A 26557-nucleotide genomic window follows, 5' to 3' on the forward strand; every position below is an offset into this window, starting at 1 on the left:
GTGTAGAAACAAGGAGGTGGTTTTAATGTTATGGCTGATAAGTGTAAGTGGCCACATAATATTTTTACTAGTTGAATGGCAAAAGATCACTTACTACACGGCATGGGCCATGAAAACATCTGCACATTGGTGCCAACAAAAGTGATATGACAACTTTATATAATAAAATGAAGTGTCTGATGGCTGTAATTGAGTCCAGACTTCTCTATACATACAGCTTTTTACAAGTCACAACACTGCTCTAGTTCCAATCGTTGACAACATGGCTTGTATTAAGACATTACCTAATGTAATATAATGTAAAATTAAGCTCAGATTGGCTGCATGAAGTATATAGAGTTGTTTTTCCTCAAATCTAGTTGTATTAAATTACCCAGTTATTAAATCTCCTCTACTACCAAGGAGGGCTGTATCTAACACACTGTACCTAACACACACTCCGACACATGTGGAGTAGCCAACCACCTCTCATTCAGAGATCAGTATTGTGTACAAAGAATCAGATTCAAGCCCAATATCTCAGCATGGGTGGGCTAACTTGTTTTACCACTGCGCCACCCGAGCACCCTTTCCAACCAATTATCGTCTTTTACAATCATTCCCTGCAATTTACAAAACTGTAATTAATACCAGATTTTGTGCTTAGAAAATACACTTGATCCTGTACTCTTTTCCCTCCTAGGCAAAATACCAGCACTTATATAACACTACAGTTAAAAAGATTATCATTCTAAAGTCCATTGTTGTTATTGCTCTAAGACTCTTAAATGTTCAATCATCATGTTAAGTGAAACATCTTAATACAAAACATTAATCTAGACCCTGCTCTATAACGAATGAATTGCATGGTATTTGAAGACATCTTGCTGTCTTTTAATTCAATATGAACAGTAAGAGGCCGTGGTGTGCAAAATGTTCGGCTTCAGAGCTTTGCTCATCTCACTGCAGTGAATAAACTGGAGTAAATCCCTCAATGCTTGTACATTTATCCTACATACGCCTGGAGAGACTGTGAGAACAGCTGGATCGTCAATCTGTCCTTAGCTTCCTGTGTTTTACCGTCTCGGCTGTAGTTGCACCGTTTGAGTGGCTGTTTACAGATGCTACACCACTGTGCCGGTGATCCTTTTGTGCCATGGTCTTGTGTTTCCTGTAAGTCTGTCAAACAGAAAATAGAGAAGAACATTTTGCACGCAGTTCACCATTTTAAAAACTGAAATTATTTAAAGCAATAGCAGGTATCGCATATTATTATTTATCCATTCATCATCAGTCAACGTAAAGGACGTATGGTTGATCAGCATCACAGTGGGTCTGGAGCCCACTTGCAAACGCTGCACAAGAACATACCCTGTTCAGTGTGTTAATCCATTCTTTTTTTTTTTTTTACCCCTTTGTCTCCCACCCGTCAATCATTCTCTCACTAATGCTGGTCCCTGCTCCTGATTGGGGAGGACGCCCTCCGACACGTGCACAGCAATCGAACATCTTATCACCTACACTTGACAAGTGCAGTGCAGTACAGCACTGTGTACGGAGGGCCACACCCTCTACTGCACTCCTTCCCTATCTCCGTGCAGGCGCCACCAACCAGCCAGCAAAGGTCGTAATCGCACTAGTCTGAGAGAGAGTCCCCATCTGGCTTAGTCCCGCCCCTTATCTGAACAACATAAGATAAGTTTTTCATGTAGCCACTCAGCCTCAGCCGGCAGGCAGGCAGAGCCGGGATTCGATACGATGTATTCGAGATCTCAGCTATGGTGAGCAGCGTGTGTTTTACCGCTGCGCCACCTGAGCGGCTTGTTAATCCATTCTTACTTACTCATCAATCACTCGGCAAGGGGCAACTTAGCACAGCCAATCTGGCTCAACACAACTAACAAGTGGTTTCTTAAAATTCAACACAGGAAGGCAACTTTTGGTGACTACTACAGTCTCAGAATTATTCAACCCTTTCATGACAAGCGTCTTTAGTACTTAGTAGCGCACCATTTTCGTGTTATGACCTGCTGCAAACATGATAGATAGCCAGACACCAGCTTCTGTCAGCGTTCCTGAGGAATCTTAGCTCATTTCTAACTTTGGGTTGAATTTGGAGAAACCACTTGTTATATTAGCTGGGTTAAGCTATTTAAAATGTTTTGTTTGGTTTATTGCTAACAGCTAAAAGTTTGTACATTTTGCTAATAAACCTAATTTGTAATAGGGGTTAAATAATTTCAATTATAACTCAGCAGAGGAATTTTGGGGCTCTTTTAGAGTGACCGTTGGGTTCTTTCTTATTTCCCTGGCCAAGCCTCTTTATGGCCGAATGTATAATATGGTTGGGTGACGCCGCTCAGGTGGCGCAGCGGTAAAAATACGCTAGCACACCAGAGTTGGGGTTTCGAATACATCGTATTGAATCTTAGCTCTGCCTTCCGACTGGGCTGGGCGGCTGCATGAAGAACGATTGGCTGTTGTTCATAGGGTTGGTGTAAAAGTCGGATCATAGATCCTAAAACTGGTGCAACTGCGGCCCCTGCTGGCTGACTGATGGCGCCTGCACAGGGCTGATGAATGATGCTGATGGGGGTGTGGCCCTCCGTACACAGTGCCGATTGATGTGTGAACTCGACTCGTGCAGCTGGAAAATGCAGTCTGTACTGACTGTACGTGCCGGAGGGGGGCACAAGTCTTTTGAGAGGCGTCCTCAGTCAGCAGTGAAGGGTCGAATCAGTATAGAAGACACAATCAGGGTGATTGGACACGAGTAGATTAGGGGAGAAAAATTGGGGGGAAATTTGGAAAAAATAGAACATTCAAAAAAAAGAAATATATATACAGTGTATCACAAAAGTGAGTACACCCCTCACATTTCTGCAAATATTTCATTATATCTTTTCATGGGACAACACTGACAAAATGACACTTTGACGCAATGAAAAGTAGTCTGTGTGCAGCTTATATAACAGTGTAAATTTATTCTTCCCTCAAAATAACTCAATATACAGCCATTAATGTCTAAACCACCGGCAACAAAAGTGAGTACACCCCTAAGTGAAAGTTCCTGAAGTGTCAATATTTTGTGTGGCCACCATTATTTCCCAGAACTGCCTTAACTCTCCTGGGCATGGAGTTTACCAGAGCTTCACAGGTTGCCACTGGAATGCTTTTCCACTCCTCCATGACGACATCACGGAGCTGGCGGATATTCGAGACTTTGCGCTCCTCCACCTTCCGCTTGAGGATGCCCCAAAGATGTTCTATTGGGTTTAGGTCTGGAGACATGCTTGGCCAGTCCATCACCTTTACCCTCAGCCTCTTTAATAAAGCAGTGGTCGTCTTAGAGGTGTGTTTGGGGTCATTATCATGCTGGAACACTGCCCTGCGACCCAGTTTCCGGAGGGAGGGGATCATGCTCTGCTTCAGTATTTCACAGTACATATTGGAGTTCATGTGTCCCTCAATGAAATGTAACTCCCCAACACCTGCTGCACTCATGCAGCCCCAGACCATGGCATTCCCACCACCATGCTTGACTGTAGGCATGACACACTTATCTTTGTACTCCTCACCTGATTGCCGCCACACATGCTTGAGACCATCTGAACCAAACAAATTAATCTTGGTCTCATCAGACCATAGGACATGGTTCCAGTAATCCATGTCCTTTGTTGACATGTCTTCAGCAAATTTAACAGCCCTGCTCCCCATTTACACCTGGGACCTTGACACATGACACCAGGGAGGGACAACGACACATTTGGGCACAATTTGGACATGTTCACTGTGGGGTGTACTCACTTATGTTGCCAGCTATTTAGACATTAATGGCTGTGTGTTGAGTTATTTTCAGAAGACAGTAAATCTACACTGCTATACAAGCTGTACACTGACTACTCTAAGTTATATCCAAGTTTCATGTCTATAGTGTTGTCCCATGAAAAGGTATAATGAAATATTTGCAGAAATGTGAGGGGTGTACTCACTTTTGTAATACACTGTATATACAGTGGGGTCAAAAAGTATTTAGTCAGCCACTTTCAATTTAGTCAGATTGTGCAAGTTCTCCTACTTAGAAAGATGAGAGAGGTCTGTAATTTTCATCATTGGTACACTTCAACTATGAGAGACAAAATGAGAAAAAAAATCCAGGAAATCACATTGTAGGATTTTTAAAGAATTTATTTGTAAATTATGGTGGAAAATAAGTATTTGGTCAATAACAAACAAGCAAGATTTCTGGCTCTCACAGACCTGTAACTTATTCTTTAAGAAGCTTTTCTGTCCTCCACTCGTTACCTGTATTAATGGCACCTGTTTGACCTCGTTATCTGTATAAAAGACACCTGTCCACAGCCTCAAACAGTCAGACTCCAAACTCAACCATGGCCAAGACCAAAGAGCTGTTGAAGGACACCAGGAAGAAAATTGTAGACCTGCACCAGGCTGGGAAGAGTGAATCTACAATAGGCAAGCAGGTTGGTGTGAATAAATCAACTGTGGGAGCAATTGTAAGAAAATGGAAGACATACAAGACCATTGATAATCTCCCTTGGGGTCAAGATCTCATCCCGTGGGGTCAAAATGATCATGAGAACGGTGAGCAAAAATCCCAGAACTACACGGAGGGACCTGATGAATGACCTGCAGAGAGCTGGGACCAAAGTACAAAGGCTACCATCAGTAACACACTACGCCGAGAGGGACTCAAATCCTGCAGTACCAGGCGTGTCCCCCTGCTTAAGCCAGTACATGTCCAGGCCCGTCTGAAGTTTGCCAGAGAGCATATGGATGATCCAGAAGAGGATTGGGAGAATATCATGTGGTCAGATGAAACCAAAATGGAACTTTTTGGTAAAAACTCAACTCGTCGTGTTTGGAGGAAGAAGAAAAACCCAAGAACACCATACCTACTGTGAAGCATGGGGGTGGAAACATCATGCTTTGGGGCTGTTTTTCTGCAAAGGGGACAGGACGACTGATCCGTGTTAAGAGAAGAATGAACGGGGCCATGTATCGTGAGATTTTAAGCCAAAACCTCCTTCCATCAGTGAGAGCATTGAAGATGGAACGTGGCTGGGTCTTCCAGCATGACAATGATCCCAAACACACCGCTCGGGCAACGAAGGAGTGGCTCCGTAAAAAGCATTTCAAGGTCCTGGAGTGGCCTAGCCAGTCTCCAGACCTCAACCCCATAGAAAATTTGTGTAGTCCGTGTTGCCCAGCGACAGCCCCAAAACATCACTGCTCTAGAAGAGATCTGCATGGAGGAATGGGCCAAAATACCAGCTACAGTGTGTGCAAACCTGGTGAAGACTTACAGGAAACGTTTGACCTCTGTCATTGCCAACAAGGTTATGTTACAAAGTATTGAGTTGAACTTTTGTTATTGACCAAATACTTATTTTCCACCATAATTTACATATAAATTCTTTAAAAATCCTACAATGTGATTTCCTGGATTTTTTTTTCTCATTTTGTCTCTCATAGTTGAAGTGTACCTATGATGAAAATTACAGACCTCTCTCATCTTTCTAAGTAGGAGAACTTGCACAATCAGTGGCTGACTAAATACTTTTTGGCCCCACTGTATATATATATAAGTGAGTACACCCCTCACATTTCTGCAGATATTTAAGTATATCTTTTCATGGGACAACACTGACAAAATGACACTTTGACACAATGAAAAGTAGTCTGTGTGCAGCTTATATAACAGTGTAAATTTATTCTTCCCTCAAAATAACTCAATATACAGCCATTAATGTCTAAACCACCGGCAACAAAAGTGAGTACACCCCTTAGTAAAAGTTCCTGAAGTGTCAATATTTTGTGTGGCCACCATTATTTCCCAGAACTGCCTTAACTCTCCTGGGCATGGAGTTTACCAGAGCTTCACAGGTTGCCACTGGAATGCTTTTCCACTCCTGCATGACGACATCACGGAGCTGGCGGATATTCGAGACTTTGCGCTCCTCCACCTTCCGCTTGAGGATGCCCCAAAGATGTTCTATTGGGTTTAGGTCTGGAGACATGCTTGGCCAGTCCATCACCTTTACCCTCAGCCTCTTCAATAAAGCAGTGGTCGTCTTAGAGGTGTGTTTGGGGTCATTATCATGCTGGAACACTGCCCTGCGACCCAGTTTCCGGAGGGAGGGGATCATGCTCTGCTTCAGTATTTCACAGTACATATTGGAGTTCATGTGTCCCTCAATGAAATGTAACTCCCCAACACCTGCTGCACTCATGCAGCCCCAGACCATGGCATTCCCACCACCATGCTTGACTGTAGGCATGACACACTTATCTTTGTACTCCTCACCTGATTGCCGCCACACATGCTTGAGACCATCTGAACCAAACAAATTAATCTTGGTCTCATCAGACCATAGGACATGGTTCCAGTAATCCATGTCCTTTGTTGACATGTCTTCAGCAAACTGTTTGCGGGCTTTCTTGTGTAAAGACTTCAGAAGAGGCTTCCTTCTGGGGTGACAGCCATGCAGACCAATTTGATGTAGTGTGTGGCGTATGGTCTGAGCACTGACAGGCTGACCCCCCACCTTTTCAATCTCTGCAGCAATGCTGACAGCACTCCTGCGCCTATCTTTCAAAGACAGCAGTTGGATGTGACGCTGAGCACGTGCACTCAGCTTCTTTGGACGACCAACGCGAGGTCTGTTCTGAGTGGACCCTGCTCTTTTAAAACGCTGGATGATCTTGGCCACTGTGCTGCAGCTCAGTTTCAGGGTGTTGGCAGTCTTCTTGTAGCCTTGGCCATCTTCATGTAGCGCAACAATTCGTCTTTTAAGATCCTCAGAGAGTTCTTTGCCATGAGGTGCCATGTTGGAACTTTCAGTGACCAGTATGAGAGAGTGTGAGAGCTGTACTACTAAATTGAACACACCTGCTCCCTATGCACACCTGAGACCTAGTAACACTAACGAGTCACATGACATTTTGGAGGGAAAATGACAAGCAGTGCTCAATTTGGACATTTAGGGGTGTAGTCTCTTAGGGGTGTACTCACTTTTGTTGCCGGTGGTTTAGACATTAATGGCTGTATATTGAGTTATTTTGAGGGAAGAATAAATTTACACTGTTATATAAGCTGCACACAGACTACTTTTCATTGTGTCAAAGTGTCATTTTGTCAGTGTTGTCCCATGAAAAGATATACTTAAATATCTGCAGAAATGTGAGGGGTGTACTCACTTTTGTGATACACTGTATATATGGTTGGGTGACCATATTAGACCTGGTTAGGCCATGAACCTAATTTGAAATGGGAGTTTAATAATTTTGATTACAATTGATGATTGACTTCATGACTTCCTTTTCACCCTCACAAGGCCCTGCAACATGCTGGCCTCCTATTTTTTGCACCCAGTGATTCTGGGGAAAACAAACCCACCACAACACTGACCAAGAAAAAGCAGTGGTAAAACATGACAATGAAATAAAAAGATGCCCTGACCACAGTTTGGAGTGCTGCAGCAAAAAGTATAAATAATTTTAAAGAGAGTTTGTCATATTTATGGGTGATTAAGTGTAGATTGGTAAGTAAAAATATAAATTATATTTATTTAAAATCAAACATTTCAACACAATAATAATAATAATAATCTAGGGCGGCTGGAATGTCTTTGTGTATATACACATACACAAGTACAGTACAATGAAATTCTTTTTCCGCATATCCCAGCTACTGTCTACAGCTCTACCCACTAACCTACCACTGTCTACTAGTGTGAAGAGGTCTGAATACTCTCTGAATCTACTGTATACACTGATTTAGAGATTTTTCTTTTATCCTACATTTTTGCTGGTCTTACCGTCGAAACTTGTAGACTAGACAGGTATGCACCTGTAATTTTATGAGTGAACTATACACTGATCAGCCATAACATTAAACTACCTCCTTGTTTTTACACTCACTGTCTGTTTTATCAGCTCCACTTACCATATAGAAGCACTTTGTAGTTCTACAATTACTGACTGTAGTCCATCTGTTTCTCTAAATACTTTTTTAGCCTGCTTTCACCCTGTTCTTCAATGGTCAGGACCCCCACAGGACCAGATATTATTATAGGACTACATGGACCAGGTATTATTTGGGTGACAATGACATGGTGGTGGTGTGTTAGTGTGTGTTGTGCTGGTATGAGTGGATCAGACACAGCAGCACTGCTGGAGTTTTTAAATACTGTGTCCACTCACTGTCCACTCTATTAGACACTCCTACCTAGTTGGTCCACCTTGTAGATGTAAAGTCAGAGATGATCGCTCATCTGTTGCTGATGTTTGACTTGGTCATCTTCCAGACCTTCATCAGTGGTCACAGGATGCTGCCCATGGGTGCTGTTGGCTGGATATTTTTGGTTGGTGGACTATTCTCAGTCCAGCAGTGACAGTGAGGTGTTTAAAAACTCCATCAGCGCTGCTGTGTCTGATCCACTCATACCAGCACAACACACACTAACACACCACCACCATGTCAGTGTCACTGCAGTGCTGAGAATCATCCACCACCTAAATAATACCTACTCTGTGGTGGTCCTGTGGGGGTCCTGACCATTAAAGAACAGAGTGAACTACAGTCAGTAATTGTAGAACTACAAAGTGCTTCTATATGGTAAGTAGAGCTGATCAAATGGACAGTGAGTGTAGAAACAAGGAGGTGGTTTTAATGTTATGGCTGATCGGTGTATGTAGGCAATCTTCACATTTTTATTTTACCTTTAGATGTAACCACATTTATTTAACGTGAATGGTAATTGTCTATACATTTGTAAAACATGCTTTAATAGTGTCTCACTGAATAAATGAATGAATGAATAAATAAATAATAAACTTGATGACCATTATACCAATAAAGAAAACAAACATGACACCAAGTAGAAAAACAGAGCAGTAAACCCAATCCTACCTTCACGTAGAAGTTTACAAAGAACATGATGAGGGTGATCGTATAACTGATCTGGAAATACAGCCAACCCATTGGGAAGCCACATGGCCACACCACAGCACAGGATGTCTGGATCATGGTCATAACGAACTGGATCTGGAAGAGCAAGTGCAAGTCGTACCACAACATTGTGCTATTAGGTACACCCACGTTTGAAAAAATAATTGATAAGAATGAATGTCGGTATAAATGACAGTGTGAATAAAATGTAACTTACCAGCTGACCCTGTGTAATGTACTTCTTCCACCAGAGGTATGGCCGCATGGCAGGAATGGCTGAGAGTCCGTAATAAGAGTACATCAGCACATGGATGAAGCTGTTGAAGGTGGCACCAAAATAGGCTGGCAAAGCAAATATAAAAATTATCCTAATATAAGTGATTTATTCACCCTATAAAACACAAACTTACAGGGTCAAAAAAGTAAACCCTTAAAACTTTCTGCATTCGTTATGCAATATGGTGTGATCTTTATACATATTATTATAGTAGGGCTGTCAAACGATTAAAATTTTTAATCGCGATTAATCTCAGAATTTCATATAGTTCATCGCGATTAATCGCATTAAAAAAAATCTGTGTAAATGTTATAGAAAACAAGGATTTGTAAGTGAAATGTTACAATTAAAATGGTGAACACATTTTATGCTAAATGTACTTATGTTAAAAACTGCTGGGACAGAAGAAAACTGTAAGGGAGTTTTATTCACTAACATACTAGGCAGTAATACTATCCAGCAGAGACCCTTGACTTCGTATATATGTCAGATTGTAGGTTAAAATTTCTCCATCAGCAAACATTGTAGATCAGCGGTGCTTTAGGTGGGATAAGGCGTAGTTATTGTAACAGACTTTTCTGTGGTTGTATCGTGACAATGGTTTGATGGACGTTTCTACCCGAAGTGAGTGTGTTTTGACCCTTTGGGGCTTCCATAGTTCATGGAATAGCATGCTTGGCTAACGACTCTAGCTGTTCGCTATTCGGTACCGTAACAGAAAAAGTAATAAAAGTGTTCTGCTCCCGACAACTTGTGAATATACCGTGTATTTATTTCTTTATTAATCAAGTGCTACGACACTACGACGCTCGGTTACATTTGAGAAACGCTGTCTTAATGAGAGATGCCGTGCACGGTGAAGTCTCAACATGAACTACGGATGACTCGCAGGGCCAAATAGAATTTAGCCTTAACTGCACTATTTTTTTTAATCGCGTTAAATTGAGATCGCGTTAATGCGTTATTATCGTGTTAACTTCGACAGCCCTATATTATAGACAAACACATAACACACCAACTGCTGTAACTTTTCTTCATTTTCACATCTTCACCACCACTTCACCCTGGTCAGAGTCAAAGTAGGTTCGGCCCAACCGCAATCACTTGGCACAGTTACACTAATCCACTTACCATATAGTAGCACTTTGTAGTTCTACAATTACTGACTGTAGTCCATCTGTTTCTCTGCATGCTTTGTTAGCCCCCTTTCATGCTGTTCTTTAATGGTCAGGACCCCCACAGGACCACAACAGAGTAGGTATTATTTAGGTGGTGGATGATTCTCAGCACTGCAGTGACACTGACATGGTGGTGGTGTGTTAGTGTGTGTTGTGCTGGTATGAGTGGATAAGATACAGCAATGCTGCTGGAGTTTTTAAACACCTCACTGTCACTGCTGGACTGAAAATAGTCCACCAAACAAAAACATCCTGTGCCCCATGGGCAGCGTCCTGTGACAATGGACAGTGAGTGTAGAAACAAGAAGGTGGTTTTAATGTTATGGCTGATCAGTGTACATTTATGGCATTTAGCAGACACTTTTATACAAAGCAAATTACAATTGTGTGTGGTGGAAAAAGCCTAAATGAAATACATCAGAGACTGGATACCTCAGGATTGTGAGTAGAAAAGGATGCTGAGAAGGATCACACTGACAGAGTCTCACACAGAGACTCTGTGAATGTGATAACACAGGAAAAAGTAAACACCCTTATATACTGTCTTCAGTGACCGGATAGGACAGTGGAAGATTCCATCGTTTACAGAGATTTCTTAGGTAGAACATAGGAATTGGTCTAAATCAGCTAAAACTGGGTTTTGGACATCATACAAAGCAATTGAAGCACTTCTTATCACAAGAACCACATACACATCCATTAACATTCTGGTGTAGCAGTATTCTTGGAATATTGGAACATGACTACTGACAATCATGCCTTAAGCATATCTACATATCTAAGTAGTAATTGATTATGTATTAATACTTCTAGTGTAAATTAAACATTTTTCTCTCACATGTGACTAAATACAATTCAAGAAATTGAGGGTTAAGAACCTTGCTTAAAGGCCCAGCAGTGGCAACTTGGTGTCAGTAGGGTTTGAACTAGCAACCCTTTGTTGACTAGTCCAGTACCTTAACTGTTGCCACCCTAACACCTGCCAAACTAACACAGGACGCCAATCCATTGCAGGGCCTCGGTCGCTTTCTCCCCCTAGACAAAGCCAATCATGTCTGTATGTAGACGACTGACCTGCCGATAGCATCATTGAGGGTTTGAATCCTGGATTTCAGCAGAAGTGAGCTAGCATAATTTACTGCTGTGCCACCTGAGCACCCTTACTTTATTCTTTTATTCAAAACAACATTCACAATCCAGGTTATGCACTGGATGCCAGGCTATGCAAAACTTTGGCAAACAACTTCTCCAAAAGTCAAGTGTTAATTATAAAATAATGCTCAGATTTCAGAAAACCTTAGAAGACCTTTCTAGCGCTGGTGTGAGTAAGTAAATGGGCGAATGTGTGTTGTCCTGCACGGTGTACTCCAGACCAGTGTTTGTGGGTGGCACTGGATCCCTCCTGACGGACTGTGATCAGAATAAAGTGGGAACTAAGGATAACTGGGTTGATCTGAGCCAGGCTGAACACTGCTGTAGTTAACTTCACTTTTTAATTGTGCTTTTGTTTGTCTTGCCAGATTGTTGGCTGTTCAGTTGGTGAGCCAGACTAACAAGACTGACAAGACTGACAAGACAGTCCTGCTAATCAAGAGACAGCGTGACCTACCTAACCAAATCATATCTCAATCTTCTAGCTTTTCTACTCTTGCATGACCCTCAGTGTTATTCAAGAATTATAAATGATCCACAGTTTTTATGCAGTATGATGTGTTTAAATATGTTTTATTTAGCAGCAATGTAGCAGCAAACTATTTTTTTAAATGTTAATGCACAGACTTGCCTCTTTAAGCTATAGTTTACAAACAGTGTCAAATTTGGTTCCAGAATTAGCTGACTTGTAGTCAATTCAATCCACCATTAACCTGTGCAATGTTTACAATTCCACTGTCACACAACCCCAAGGTATTGGAGTTTTACCCCACGCAAGCTGTTCTTACCAATGAATGCTGCACCCAAGCATTCCTGTTTGTAATCAAAGCGTTCCACTTTTACGTTATCAGTCTACAATGCTTGATTTACTAAAGACTTCTAGCTTATCTAGACCTTGTTTTGCATACTTTACACACTGATTTATGTAAGAGTTAGTGCAGATCATGTTTGTGCCAGCATTGTTGCAGGAGACCCTCCTGCACTACCGCTCCTGTATTAACTGTCTGGCCAGAATATAAACAGTTTTATCTGAAAAACTAATTTGTCTTTCAAGCATGCTTTGTTTGACAAAGTTCCACCTACTGTTATTGCTTAAAGTCTGTTTATAGACTTTGCTTGTTTTATATACAGTTTAGGTTTTGGTATGTGTTAGTTGAATATTTGTCATGCTTTGGACAACTGGAAGGGAGTCTATTACTACAGTTTGGTTCATACGTTGAATTAACTCCAACTTTCTCCAACTCTAACATTGCTGATTAATTTGGCGAAAGAGTCCCAAACTTTTGCATATTGCCAATTCGGATTACTTGTATTTTTGCCAATCCTTCACATTTATTTCAGCTCTTCGAATGATTTGTTTATTTAGTAAGTGCCTACAACTGCAACCAAGTGCTTTCAAAAAACTGAAGTTTAATCTTTCACATCACTGTGGACGTATCTCCTTTACTGCTGCAGATCCATAGCCTGTCGAGGAGGGTCATACCTAACATCCACCTCCACCTCTAACAGCCACCTCTGATGTGTGTACTAGCCAACCACTTCTTTTCACATGCACCAGGTGGGTTCCCACAGGAATCAGTATCACATAAAGAGAGTCACCCACGGCTCTTGATTATTCACCATCTGTGTGCAGGCGTTATCAGCCAGCCAACAGAGAACACAACTGCAGCAGTAATGAGGAATCCCTTTGGCCCATCCATCCACAGACATCTATTTACACACAGCATGAGAACTCACCAGTGGTGGACTAGTGCTTTAAACTGCTGCACCGTTAGAGCGCCCTTACTGTGGATAGATTTTTAAATTTCAAACTTTAATTTCTTTTTACGACTAAATTGGACTTGTTCTTTTGCTTCAGATCATTTTCTTGTTGTATGACTCAGTTAATAAAGTGTATACCTGTAAGTTAATAAAGCTCAAGCTTTATGGCAGGGACTGATGCCTGGACATTCTCCTTCAGAATTTTTGGCTAGAGCAGAATTCATGCTTTATTTTATCATAATGGCACATCACCAAGGCCCGAGCATGTCTGACTGGTGGTATGATATTCCTATTTGAAAATTATGTGGTAACCTAATGCCAGGACCCAGGTGCTTTCTGATAAGCACTGATTTTTGCAAATATCCCATAAATACTATTTTGCCCAATATTTTTGTGATGGTGGAATCAATTTTCCTTACAAGCTCATCCAAGTTCTTTTGTTGTTCTGACTTGTTGATAAATTCCTGAAGGAATTTAGGTAGCTTTGCCACTTCTGGTAAGATCCTGGTTCCCACGTGAAACTAATGGCTGTTAATGTGATTTGCCAAAGCCTAAGAGAGAGTCTTATACACCAGCCTGATAAATTGTAATGGTATCTGCAACAATGCTGGTACTCTAGAGCTACACTGGAGCAGGCAAAAAAAAGTCCACTGATAAACATGACACAGATTTGTTAATGTTTCAGTTTCTGTCATTTCTATTTCCCTATCATAACATTTTTTTGCTAAACAATTGCCTTAATTTAAGCAAGTGTAATTATCAAGCAATGTGCTAACAGCAATCATCCAATTTTATCTCCAAAAATCAAAATAAAAGTCCAATGCCAAAACTGCAAAACACATTAATCTCACTACTTCTTTTGTCTCTTTGGTAGTTTGGTTATGTTCGTCATGCACTTTATCCAGTTAGTTCTGTTAGTAGTTCACACAAAATGCAAAGTTCAGAAATCTGGAGTGACTGTTGGGTTCTACCTTAAGTCCCTGACCAAGCCCCTTCTTGCTCATTGCCTAATTTGGATAAACATTCAACTCTAGTAACTCTAGTGCCTCTCTGTGCCAGGCAGGCCACAGTGGTTGTCAACTCTCAAACCCTTAAATATATTGCATCACATACTTGTCATGATCTCTGTTTTGCTACAATTTGATCTCAGAGATTTACTGACAGTTCCATGGTCATCGTGGCTTATTTTTTTGTTTTGACAATGCAGTGTAAATCACAGGCTTATACAGAAGTAGATCAAAGCTTCAGAACAGTTAAGAGTAACAAACTGATCAGAAAAGCATGACACAAACTGTAGCCTCAACTCTTCCAGTAGTACTTACAGTGGCCACATGGCACCCAGTTCATGACGAACCACCAGATGTTCAGCATGGTGGCATGGTGGTAGATGTGCAGATAGGTGATCTGGTAGTTATTCTTGCGCAGGATAAAGAAGAAGGTGTCCATAAACTCAATGAGCTTGGAGAAGTAGTACCACCACAACACATGAATGATCTGCAAAAAATAATAGTAATTATAGCATAATAACAAATGGGAAAAGTGAGCAGTTGCCTTACGCTGCTTTCTTTATTACTAAATTTACGTTTGATCCAAACACAGCAGGTGGACTGAATGCTCTTAACTGTCCAATGTGTGAAATAATAAGTAAATATCTGTTGCCTAAAAATGGACTGGCACCCTGTCCAGAGTGTAATACTGCCAAGCTGTAGCTCCAGATATACTTAATTCACACTAACTGTACCAGCCAGTGTTTGTCTATAGTAATTGCCCATAGGAGAGCCTCAGACTGTCATGTGACCCTTTGCTATCCAACAGCTGACACGTGAACAGCCGCTTCTTTTCTCCTGACAGTTGTGAATACCCTCAGGGATCCGTATTTAATTTGAAGAGTCATACGCTAGCGTATTGAACTGCTGCACCACCCGAGCATCCCCGGTTGCTTGATCTTATGCACCTGTAAGCTAATGTTGTGGCTATAATAGTCAAATGCAATACATGGAATATAAACTTTGCATTTAATTTTCATGTTCAAATTTTGTTTATACTCAGCATCTAAAATATACACCGACCAGGCATAACATTGTGAACAGGTGAAGTGAATAACACTGATTATCTCTTCATCATGGCACCTGTTAGTGGGTGGGATACATTAGGCAGCAAGTGAACATTTTAATCTCAAAGTTGATGTGTTAGACGCAGCAAAAATGGGCAAGCGTAAGGATTTGAGTGAGTTTGACAAGGGCCAAATTGTGATGGCTAGACGACTGGGTCAGAGCATCTTCAAAACTGCAGCTCTTGTGGGGTGTTCCCAGTCTGCAGTGGTGTCAGGTCAAACCTGACTATCTGCTGCCAGCTCAGCTTGTCTGCTGATGTGTTGAGGCATAGTCCACGGTACTTTGTGACTGTTCGCTTTATTGAGTCTAGCCAGTGTTTACGTAACGAATCTGGCAACCACCCATCAGAATAGGAAAAAATTCGACTTCCAGTCATATGATTAAGATCTGTTTTGCCGTTTAATTTTCTAAGAAAAAGCAAGTAAGTCAGACTCATACTGTGTGCTTTGTCACTGTACCAGTTCATTACATTTATTACATTATGTGCATTTTTATGTGCTTTATTACATTACATTTATTACATTATGTGCCAGATGTGATCAAATGGATGAAAAAAAACAAGCCATGTTTGAAAGAGCATTGGTACTTTTTTACCTTGTCGTCAGCTTCTCCTGCACTGTGTGTGTCTTGGCAGAAAAAATTGTAGCTACCTTGCCACACACCGGTCACAAGCTGTAAAGACAAAGGGGGTTAAAATGCTTCACCAGGCAATACCGTCTCACGATATATAAACATGAAATAAATAACAAAGGGGAATTCAGGGTAATATTCTAAAGAAAGCAGTCAGTAAGGAAAACTTTATAGACTTAAAAAGTAAAGCCGTACAACTGACAGACAAAATGACATACAGTGTATCACAAAAGTGAGTACACCCCTCACATTTCTGCAGATATTTAAGTATATCTTTTCATGGGACAACACTGACAAAATGACACTTTGACACAATGAAAAGTAGTCTGTGTGCAGCTTATATAACAGTGTAAATTTATTCTTCCCTCAAAATAACTCAATATACAGCCATTAATGTCTAAACCACCGGCAACAAAAGTGAGTACACCCCTTAGTGAAAGTTCCTGAAGTGTCAATATTTTGTGTGGCCACCATTATTTCCCAGAACTGCCTTAACTTTCCTGGGCATGGAGTTTACCAGAGCTTCACAGGTTGCCACTGGAATGCTTTTCCACTCCTCCATGACGACATCACGGAGCTGGCGGATATTCGAGACTTTGCGCTCCTCCACCTTCCGCTTGAGGATGCCCCAAAGATGTTCTATTGAGTTTAGGTCTGGAGACATGCTTGGCCAGTCCATCACCTTTACCTTCAGCCTCTTCAATAAAGCAGTGGTCGTCTTAGAGGTGTGTTTGGGGTCATTATCATGCTGGAACACTGCCCTGCGACCCAGTTTCCGGAGGGAGGGGATCATGCTCTGCTTCAGTATTTCACAGTACATATTGGAGTTCATGTGTCCCTCAATGAAATGTAACTCCCAAACACCTGCTGCACTCATGCAGCCCCAGACCATGGCATTCCCACCACCATGCTTGACTGTAGGCATGACACACTTATCTTTGTACTCCTCACCTGATTGCCACCACACATGCTTGAGACCATCTGAACCAAACAAATTAATCTTGGTCTCATCAGACCATAGGACATGGTTCCAGTAATCCATGTCCTTTGTTGACATGTCTTCAGCAAACTGTTTGCGGGCTTTCTTGTGTAGAGACTTCAGAAGAGGCTTCCTTCTGGGGTGACAGCCATGCAGACCAATTTGATGTAATGTGCGGCGTATGGTCTGAGCACTGACAGGCTGACCCCCCACCTTTTCAATCTCTGCAGCAATGCTGACAGCACTCCTGCACCTATCTTTCAAAGACAGCAGTTGGATGTGACGCTGAGCACGTGCACTCAGCTTCTTTGGACGACCAACGCGAGGTCTGTTCTGAGTGGACCCTGCTCTTTTAAAACGCCGGATGATCTTGGCCACTGTGCTGCAGCTCAGTTTCAGGGTGTTGGCAATCTTCTTGTAGCCTTGGCCATCTTCATGTAGCGCAACAATTCGTCTTTTAAGATCCTCAGAGAGTTCTTTGCTATGAGGTGCCATGTTGGAACTTTCAGTGACCAGTATGAGAGAGTGTGAGAGCTGTACTACTAAATTGAACACACCTGCTCCCTATGCACACCTGAGACCTAGTAACACTAACAAATCACATGACATTTTGGAGGGAAAATGACAAGCAGTGCTCAATTTGGACATTTAGGGGTGTAGTCTCTTAGGGGTGTACTCACTTTTGTTGCCGGTGGTTTAGACATTAATGGCTGTATATTGAGTTATTTTGAGGAAAGAATAAATTTACACTGTTATATAAGCTGCACACAGACTACTTTTCATTGTGTCAAAGTGTCATTTTGTCAGTGTTGTCCCATGAAAAGATATACTTAAATATCTGCAGAAATGTGAGGGGTGTACTCACTTTTGTGATACACTGTACATGTGCAATGACACTGACAGAAGAAACTAACCTTATTTAAGGCTGGTTTAGTTTTAATGTAGTTGTTTATGCAATATGTGGCCAAAGTAGGTGTAATTATCCAAATAACGTTTTAACCTAACTAATTGATACGTTTATGAAATAAGTTATATTAAATAAATCATATGCATCCCACTTTGTGTAAACAGTTTGGGTTAGGCCCCTTCCTGTTCCTGTGCACAAATCAAGGCCCCTAAAGACAAAGGAGCAGCTCTAGGGACCTGCACACATCCCTGACATCAAGAGTGTGTGTGTGAAAAGGATACTTTAGAAAGGTAAAAAGGTTGGAAGCCTAATAGACTAAAATTTGGTTTTATGCAGACAGTGTGTACTGGAATATGTGTGTGTATCATACATGTTCCAAATTCCTACACAGGTATTATATGTGTGATCAACAAAAAATATAATATGTATACATACTAAGAAGATGTAAATCAGTGTTTTGAGAAGTATGAACAAGTATTTATTCTTTTAAACGATGGAAAATATACACAGTCAAGCCGGAAAGTCTGCACACCTCTTTTACCTTCTCCATGTTTTATTACGTTACAGACTCATTCTATAATAGATTGAGTTTATTTTTTGTCACAAAATTCTACACAAAATAGCCACAATGACAAAGTGAAAGCAGGTTTTTAGACATTTGTGCCTATTTATTAAAAATCAAAATGTAAAATATCATATGTACACAAGTGTACACACTCTTTGATATGACACCCAAAAGTGAGCTGAGGATTTTTGCATTTTGTTTTCACTGATACTGCTTGAGATGTTTCAACAATCAAATTGGAGTCCACCTGTGGTAAATGTAAGTGATTGGACATGATTGGGGATTGCCAACACCTGCCTATAATAGTTCCCACAGTTGACAGTACATATCAAAGCAAACTTCAAGCCATGGGGTCAAAGGAATTATCTTCAGACCTCAGAAACAGGATTGTGTCATGGCATAGATCTGGAGAAGGGTACAGAAAAACTGATGCAGCTTTAAAGGTTCCAAAGAGCACAGTGGCCACCATCATTTGTAAATGGAAGAACTTTGGAACCACCAAAAATCTTCCTAGACCTGGCCGCCCACATAAACTGAGCGATCGGGGAAGACGGGCCTTGGCCAGGGAGGTGAGCAGGAACCTGAGGGTCACTCTGACAGAGCTCCAGTGTATCCTTGTGGAGATGGGAGAACCTATCAGAAGATCAACCATCCAGGCAACACTCCACAAACCACACCTTTATGGTAGAGTGCCCAGACGAAAGTCACTTTAAAAGGCACATGACAGCCTGCTTGGAGTTTGCCAAAAGGCACCTAGAGAACTCTCAAACCATGAGAAACAAGATTCTCTGGTCTGATGAAACCCAAATTGAACTTTTTGGCCTAAATACCAAGTGTCACGTCTGGAGGAAACCAGGCACCGCTCATCACCTGGCTAATGTCATCCCTACAGTGAAGCATGGCGGTGGCGATGTTTCATGATGTGGGGATGTTTTTCAGCAGCGGGACCGGGGCGACTAGTCCTGTAGAGGGAAAGATGAATGCAGCTAAGTACACTGAGGTCCTTGAAGAAAACCTGCTCCAGAGCGCTCTGGACCTCAGACTGGGGTGAAGGTTTACCTTCCTACATGACAACGACCCGAAGCACACAGCCAAGAGAACAATGGAGTGGCCTCGGGACAACTCTGTGAATGACCTTGAGTGGCCCAGCCAGAGCCCAGACCTGAATCCAATCGAACATCTGTGGAAGGAGCTGAAAATGGCTGTGTACCGACGCTCCCCATTCAACCTGAGAGAACTTGCAAGGATATGCCAAGAGGAATGGGCAAAAATGTCCAGAAACAAGTGTGCCAAGCTCTGAGCTTCCTTCCCAAGAGGCCTTGAAGCTGTAATTGCTGCCAAAGGTGTATCAACCAAGAATTAGGCTAAGGGTGTGTACAGATACTGTATGTAACCCCTAAATAAACCATTTTTATCAGTTAAATAAAATTGCATATTTTCTAAACCCTGTTTTCACTTTGGAATTATTGGTGATTGTGTGTAGATGTTTGAGGCAAAAAATGAACTCAGTGTATTATAGAATGTGTCTGTAACGTAATAAAACGTGGAGAAGGTGAAAAGGGTGTACAGACTTTCCGGCTTGACTGTATTATTTTATAAATCAGTGTATTTAAAAGCCAGTTGTTACATTATCGATCTTTTTTAAAATATAAACAACGATGAGTAAAAGATAATGGTATATTTTGTAACAATAAATGTAAAATAATGGTGTATAACAATTAAGAAATTTAAGTCACTTGAGAGGATAAGGCTCAAGGGCATCAAGGAACAAAGTGATCAATCGGATATAATGGAATGTGGAAAGAGAAATTAAAAAAAGTTTTAAATTGGAAAACAATGGTATTGTAAAAAAATTGTAAATTAATAATAATAAAAAAGGTGTATATAAGGATATAAAAAGCTCTGGGAATTCTTGGGAATTCTTCAGTTGCTTCCAGAATCAGCTCTGTTTGTAGTGGTTTGTAAAAGCCTTAATAAATGTATTAATTGATTTTTCTGCAAGTGTAGTGGTGTTATTTTTTTTTTTCTTTTTAAATTCACTAAATGAAATTTATTGAACTGAGTGAATTATTTTATGCTAAATTTTGTTAAACCAAATCAATTGAATAAATGTTGTTCAAGGTGATGAAACTTTTATCTGACAATAGTCAATCATGTCTGTGTAGATGCCCAGCATTATTATTTTAAAATTAGTTTCTATTTCATATTAAATAGAAGTAAATTAGTCACTGTAAATCTTTTAAATAACAGCTAAATTAACAAGTCACAGATTCAGTTTTTATTGCATTTTTTCCCATCACTTTTTCCCCCCAATTTTCTTCCCTAATCTAGTCGTGCCCAATTACCCTGAGTGCGTCCACTATACTGATTCGACCCTTTAACGCTGACTGAGGACGCCTCTCAACTGACATACGCCCCCTCCAGCACGTACAGTCAGTACAGACTGCATTTTTCACCTGCACGAGTCGAATTCATACACCGACGGGCACTGTGTACGGAGGGCCACACCCCATCAGCATTATTCCTCAGCCCTGTGCAGGCGCCACCAGTCAGCCAGCAGGGGCCGCAGTTGCACCAGTTATGAGCACCTATGATCCGACTTCCTTACCCTCTAACCCTGAACAACAGCCAATCGTTGTTCATGCAGCCACCCAGCCCAGTCGGTAGGCAGAGCTGAGATTTGATGCAATGTATTCGAAACCCCAACTCTGGTGCGCTAGGGTACTTTACTGCTGCTCCACCTGAGGAAGTTTTGTGGAAATGAGATTTGTACATTCTGAACTGGTTCCGCTCACTGTTTACATTACTTGTTGATTTGAAACTCTGTGATGTGTTTTATATTATATTCTGACTAATAACATTGGTTATTTTGCATCCTAATGCCATGCTGTTAGAGACATGTGCATTACATTACTTGGGTCTTGGGTGAAAACATTGTACTTTGTTTTTCCTACCTCATTTTTCACTACAGTCAGATGTCAGGTTGAGCAGACATTTTATTGTGACAAAAGTGACATCTTTATCTTTAAACAGTGCTGGCAAGCCTTCAAGCCTGTTCCAACAGCAAACTGTAGCTCGTGGCAACTTTTATATACCGAGGAAAACTTCAGAGGGTGCTCAGCTGGTGCAGCGGTCTATTACGTGTATGCAAACAACTGTCATGTTTAGAATAATGAGGTCCATTTTAATAAGCAGTTTTCCATTGTAACTCTCAGGTATGTCCTGAAAACCTGTAGTATTACCAAGATTTTATTACTCATATACTAATTATATTATAATGAACTTGTATGAAAAGCATCATCACCTACCTCATAAAACATGTAAAATGAGAGAGCGGTGAGTGCCAGGTTATACACCACCATGATCTCACGGCACGAGAACGGCTGTCTGTTTTTCATGTACTTTGGGCCCAACCACACGATCAGGAGGTACATAATGGTGAAGGCTAGTGTAGGCAGGTAGTTGTCTAGAAGAAGCCAGCCTCTCACACGAGGGTCTAAAACAATTAAGAACAAAATCACCTGAACCTTTTCACCCACTGTGGCATCTCACCATTAAGTTTGATCACACAGCTCAGCCAGGTAAAACAGGCCAAGATGACAGATGGTGAGGAATAAAATGCAATGACGAAAAAAACATTCAATACACCGTCGACCATTCATTACCTCCCACCCCATGAACACAATATGGCAAAAAAGTATAGAGAATATTTTGGTTTTATTTGGTTTTTATCAACCGCTTTACTCAAGTCACAGTCATGGTGGGTCAGGTTTAACTGGGAAACACTGGGCGCAAGGCATGAATACCCTGGAGAGGAACTCCGGCCATCCTTCCTTTAGGCATAGCCAATCATGTCTGTGTATATGCCAGCAGGCTGATAGCATGGCTGAGACTTAAACCTCCCAACTAACAAACTCCCTGCAAGTACAGCAATTTACTAGGGCGCATTCACATGAGAAGTGCCAAAACAGCGCCGGCTGTGCCGCTTAAAGTTCACCTGATTGAACTTTGACCCAGTTTGCCACTGACCTTTTCAAAACACCTCAAATTAGACGATCTGTTTAATATGACTTAGTAAAAGCGACGCAGGCAGTACGAACAACGCTTAACGTCAACAAAGCTTAACGTGACTTTTTGTTAATGATGTTTTACCGCACCGCTCAAGCCAAGTGCTTGGAGGCTCCAGTTTTGCCGCTTCTCATGTGAATGCGCCCTTACATTCATTTGATCACTGGTCAGTGAAATTTAATCCCACTAGCTCTCTGAACAGCTCAAATCATTTACGACACAGATCCCACAGTGTGTTTACCTTTTGGATTTCCATCTATACTGGCATGATTAAATTGTATGGCTGCTTATTTGTCAGCATGCTTATTTTGTTATTTGCAACTATTCAGGTTGCAAATCTTCTGTTCTAGCACATATTAAATATGGACTAGTGAACTTGGAAACCAGTTTACACCTGGGTGTAGAAGGAAATACAGGCCGAAAACCAGCTACTTATTGCTCAAACCTTAGTAAATCAAATAAATACATAACAAGGTGCACTTTTGATAGCATGGTCATTTTTGGTGAGTTTTTTGCCTGCTCCTCTCACATCCCTTATTTGCATATAACTGAAGAAAAGAGGTGCACATGCTGCAAGATACGGCAAATCTTGCTATTTTTTTCTTTTTAGCTCCTCTCATATCTCCACAGTGGATCATTTATCATTTGGCACATTTTTATGCGGGATGCCCTTGCTGTTGAAATCCTCCTTATTCTTTTTTGGAGTTGGGACCGGCACTGTGTCACAATGGCTACGCTGTAAGGTTATCCCACTCCACTCTCAGACACAGCCAATCAAATCTGTGTTGACACCCGACCGGCCGACAGCACTGCTGAGATTTGAACCCAGATCTCAGCAGTAATGGGCTAGTCCATTTTGGTGTCCTCTTACTCAGTTTAGTTCCAAATATTATAATTAAAATATCATCATTTCATTTGATTAAATTGCTGATAAAGCAGCTGATGAAGTAATGAATAACTCCTTCATTATGACGTTTTACTGGAACACAGAACAGGACCAGTCATTGATGCCCTGAGTACATTTTGCAGTGCACCGGGTTGAAAGAGGTAGCTGTGCATACCCACTAAAGAACAACATCCAGCTCAACTTTCGCTTCATGTAAATTGTCAGAGACTCACCCCTGGGACCCATCCATGAGTCAACGTACGTGTTTACTCGGTCATTAAGACTCTCCATCTCCAGCCTGTGGAAAAGATTGCAGAGATTAACTTAATGTCCTCCTCCCATCCTGTAATAGCAGACCAGCTCAAATCCTTAGAAAATAAACCACAATATTCACCATCTTGGCTGTTTATCAGAACACAATTCATATGTCACATTAGAGCACTACCAAAGTTGGCATTAGTTCTGTGACTACTCAAGAGTACACAGTATGATCCAAACAAATCTAAATGAGCACTTAGCTTACTTAAAATGACAGCCAGCTAAAGGTCAGTTGTTTGAATTTGCATTAGTTAATTCTCAGTAATTTTAAAGGCATTTTTGAATTCAATATTACAACCATGGTTTGATTTTATGTTATTGACATTAGCAGCTTGTACGACCTACAATAGCTACAATAGTACAACCTACATTTTACGGCCCAAAGTATGTGGACACTTCTGATTTCTGTGTTTGATAAATGTTAGTGTTAAAGTTGACTGTGCCCCTGTGCACAAACTGTGCACAAACTGAGACCCATAAAAACACTGTTAGACATGTTTGGTGCAATGCAACTCCAATGGCCTGCACAGAGCCCTAACCTTAACACTATTGATCATGAGTAAATTGGAATGTCAATTGCAATCCTGGCCTTCTTTTCTCACATCCGTACCTGAACTTACAAATGCTCTTTTGACTAAATTGGCACAAATTCCCACAGACACAGTCCAAAGTATTATCAAAGTCTTCCCAGAGAAGTGGAGGCTGTTATAGTTGCAAAAGAGGTGCAAATGTTTATTATTGCCTGTGGTTTTGGAACGGGATGTCCAGACTATATGCAACATTGCCTAAACTTTATGTATTACATTATGTAGATAACTTTAGGCACTAGGGTGGAGTGGCGGTCTGTTACACTAGCCCACCACAAAAAACATCTGGGTTCGAATCGGCCAGCTGGGTGTCTACACAGGCATATTTAGTCTGAGAGGGAAAGGGGGTGGCCGATGGCTTGAAACAGACTGCCGCCTAGTTCAGGGTGTTTCCCGGACTGGACATGCTGCGACCCTGACCTGGATAAAGTGGTTAATGAAAGGGACAATTCTCGCTCACTCTCACTTTCTTAACAGCTTATCCAATTAGATTCGCGGGGGGGGGGGAACTATCCCAGCTTTTCAATGGGCGCAAGGCACACAGTAACACCCTGGACGGGGCGCCAGTCCATCGCAGGGCAGACACACACACACACGCACCCATTCACCTATAGGGCAATTTAGTGTCTCCAGTTAACCTGACTGCATGTTTTTGGACTGTGGGGAAAACCAGAGCTCCCAGAGGAAACCTACGCAGACACGGGAGAACATGCAAACTCCGCACAGAAAGGACCCGGACCACCCCGCCTGGGGATCGAACCCAGGACCTTCTTTCTGTGAGACGATAGTGCTATCCACCGAGCCACCGAGCCACCGTGCCGCCCAAGGGACAATTGATTATTTTTATTTAATAACAGATTAGATAGGTAGCAGGCCAGTTACGAAGATTTCCAGGGGCTAATGCCTCTGTCTGCCTGTGTACAGCGGCTGGGAAACCAGAACCCAGCCACTAAACAGCTAGGAATGGTACAACCAAATAAAATTATTATTGCTTACTGCCATTACTGCATCAAGTGGTGCGGACACAATCAAAGGTAATCCAAAGAATGTTTAGAGAAAATACAAAGAGGCTGAAAGAAGAAAATGGTGGGCATAGAATCTATCAGCAAACATCCTCATCACTGTCATGCTTTACTACCCACTACTATATCTGGTCAGAGTTGCGGTGCACCCAGCCCTCTTAGAGTCACTGAGTTCAATGCAGTAACACACCCCATACATCGATTTTAAAATCAATGTCACTGTATAAATATTTTTTGATCCACTCACTCACTTTCTTAACCGCTTATCCAGTTAGGGTCACAGAGGGGTGCTGGAGCCTATCCCAGCTTTTCAATGGGCGCAAGGCACACCCAGGACGGGGCACCAGTCCATCACAGGATTTTCAACTAAACGAAACTCAAATTCATAATACTTCATTTTCATTTAGTCACAGCAAATCCCAACTGTGCCATGACTTCTGTTTACTGTGATTCTCTGTTAACTGTGAGTGTTTTAGGAGTTTGGCATGTTCTTCACTTGTCTGCACAGGTTTCCTGCCACCAACAAACACATGCAGAATGTAGACCTACTACTCTAAACTGTCCTCTGATGTGAGTGAATGTTGAAATCTATGATGCCCATTTAATAGACTGGCATCTTGTCGCGTACTCCTTGCCATGCGTAGAGTGTTTCCGGATGGCTCCAGCCGCACCGCTACCCTGACCGGGACGAACCTTATTTAGCTACATTTTAAAAAATGTACACTCTGAGACAATTAAATGTGAAAATAGTTTAGAAGGGCTTCAGGTAAGTGTTTGTTGAAGACCGTGCCACAGTGTCTACAGTTAGGAACATCATGTGATGGAAAGAAAACATTAGTCTCGAAAGAGGCGCCTGACTGACTACTTTTTGACAGTTTGTGTCTAAAACAGGCTAAAACAGCTTTATATTAATATTAAAAACGGTAAAAAAATAATAATAATAACAATAATAATAAAGAAAGTAATAATAATAATAAAACGGTTACGCTTAATGTACTCGTGTATTATCAGCTTCTTACAGTTTTAAGCTAAATTAACCTAAAAATACGTTACTTAATCTAGTTTAGGATTAAGTAGTGATTTAAAAGTTGTTATTCTTTGTCTAACTGTGAAATAAATACACGTACCTGTTGTATCTGAGTCGTCGTTGCCGCTGCTGC

General features: G+C 41.4%; 1 protein-coding gene across 1 annotated transcript; it reads right to left on the reverse strand.

Annotated features, from left to right (window-relative positions):
• On the reverse strand, positions 1-26557 carry elovl5 (ELOVL fatty acid elongase 5). Its single transcript, XM_062995872.1, has 8 exons — positions 26525-26557; positions 23704-23768; positions 21825-22012; positions 16030-16107; positions 14644-14815; positions 9171-9295; positions 8915-9049; positions 1-1158 (listed from the first exon to the last, which is right to left on the reverse strand). The coding sequence occupies exons 2-8, from the start codon at positions 23759-23761 to the stop codon at positions 1030-1032; spliced, it is 885 nt and encodes a 294-aa protein (XP_062851942.1). The 5' UTR covers positions 23762-23768; positions 26525-26557; the 3' UTR covers positions 1-1029.

The sequence above is a fragment of the Trichomycterus rosablanca genome, chromosome 5 (assembly GCF_030014385.1).
Source record: "Trichomycterus rosablanca isolate fTriRos1 chromosome 5, fTriRos1.hap1, whole genome shotgun sequence".
Classification (NCBI taxonomy): domain Eukaryota; kingdom Metazoa; phylum Chordata; class Actinopteri; order Siluriformes; family Trichomycteridae; genus Trichomycterus; species Trichomycterus rosablanca.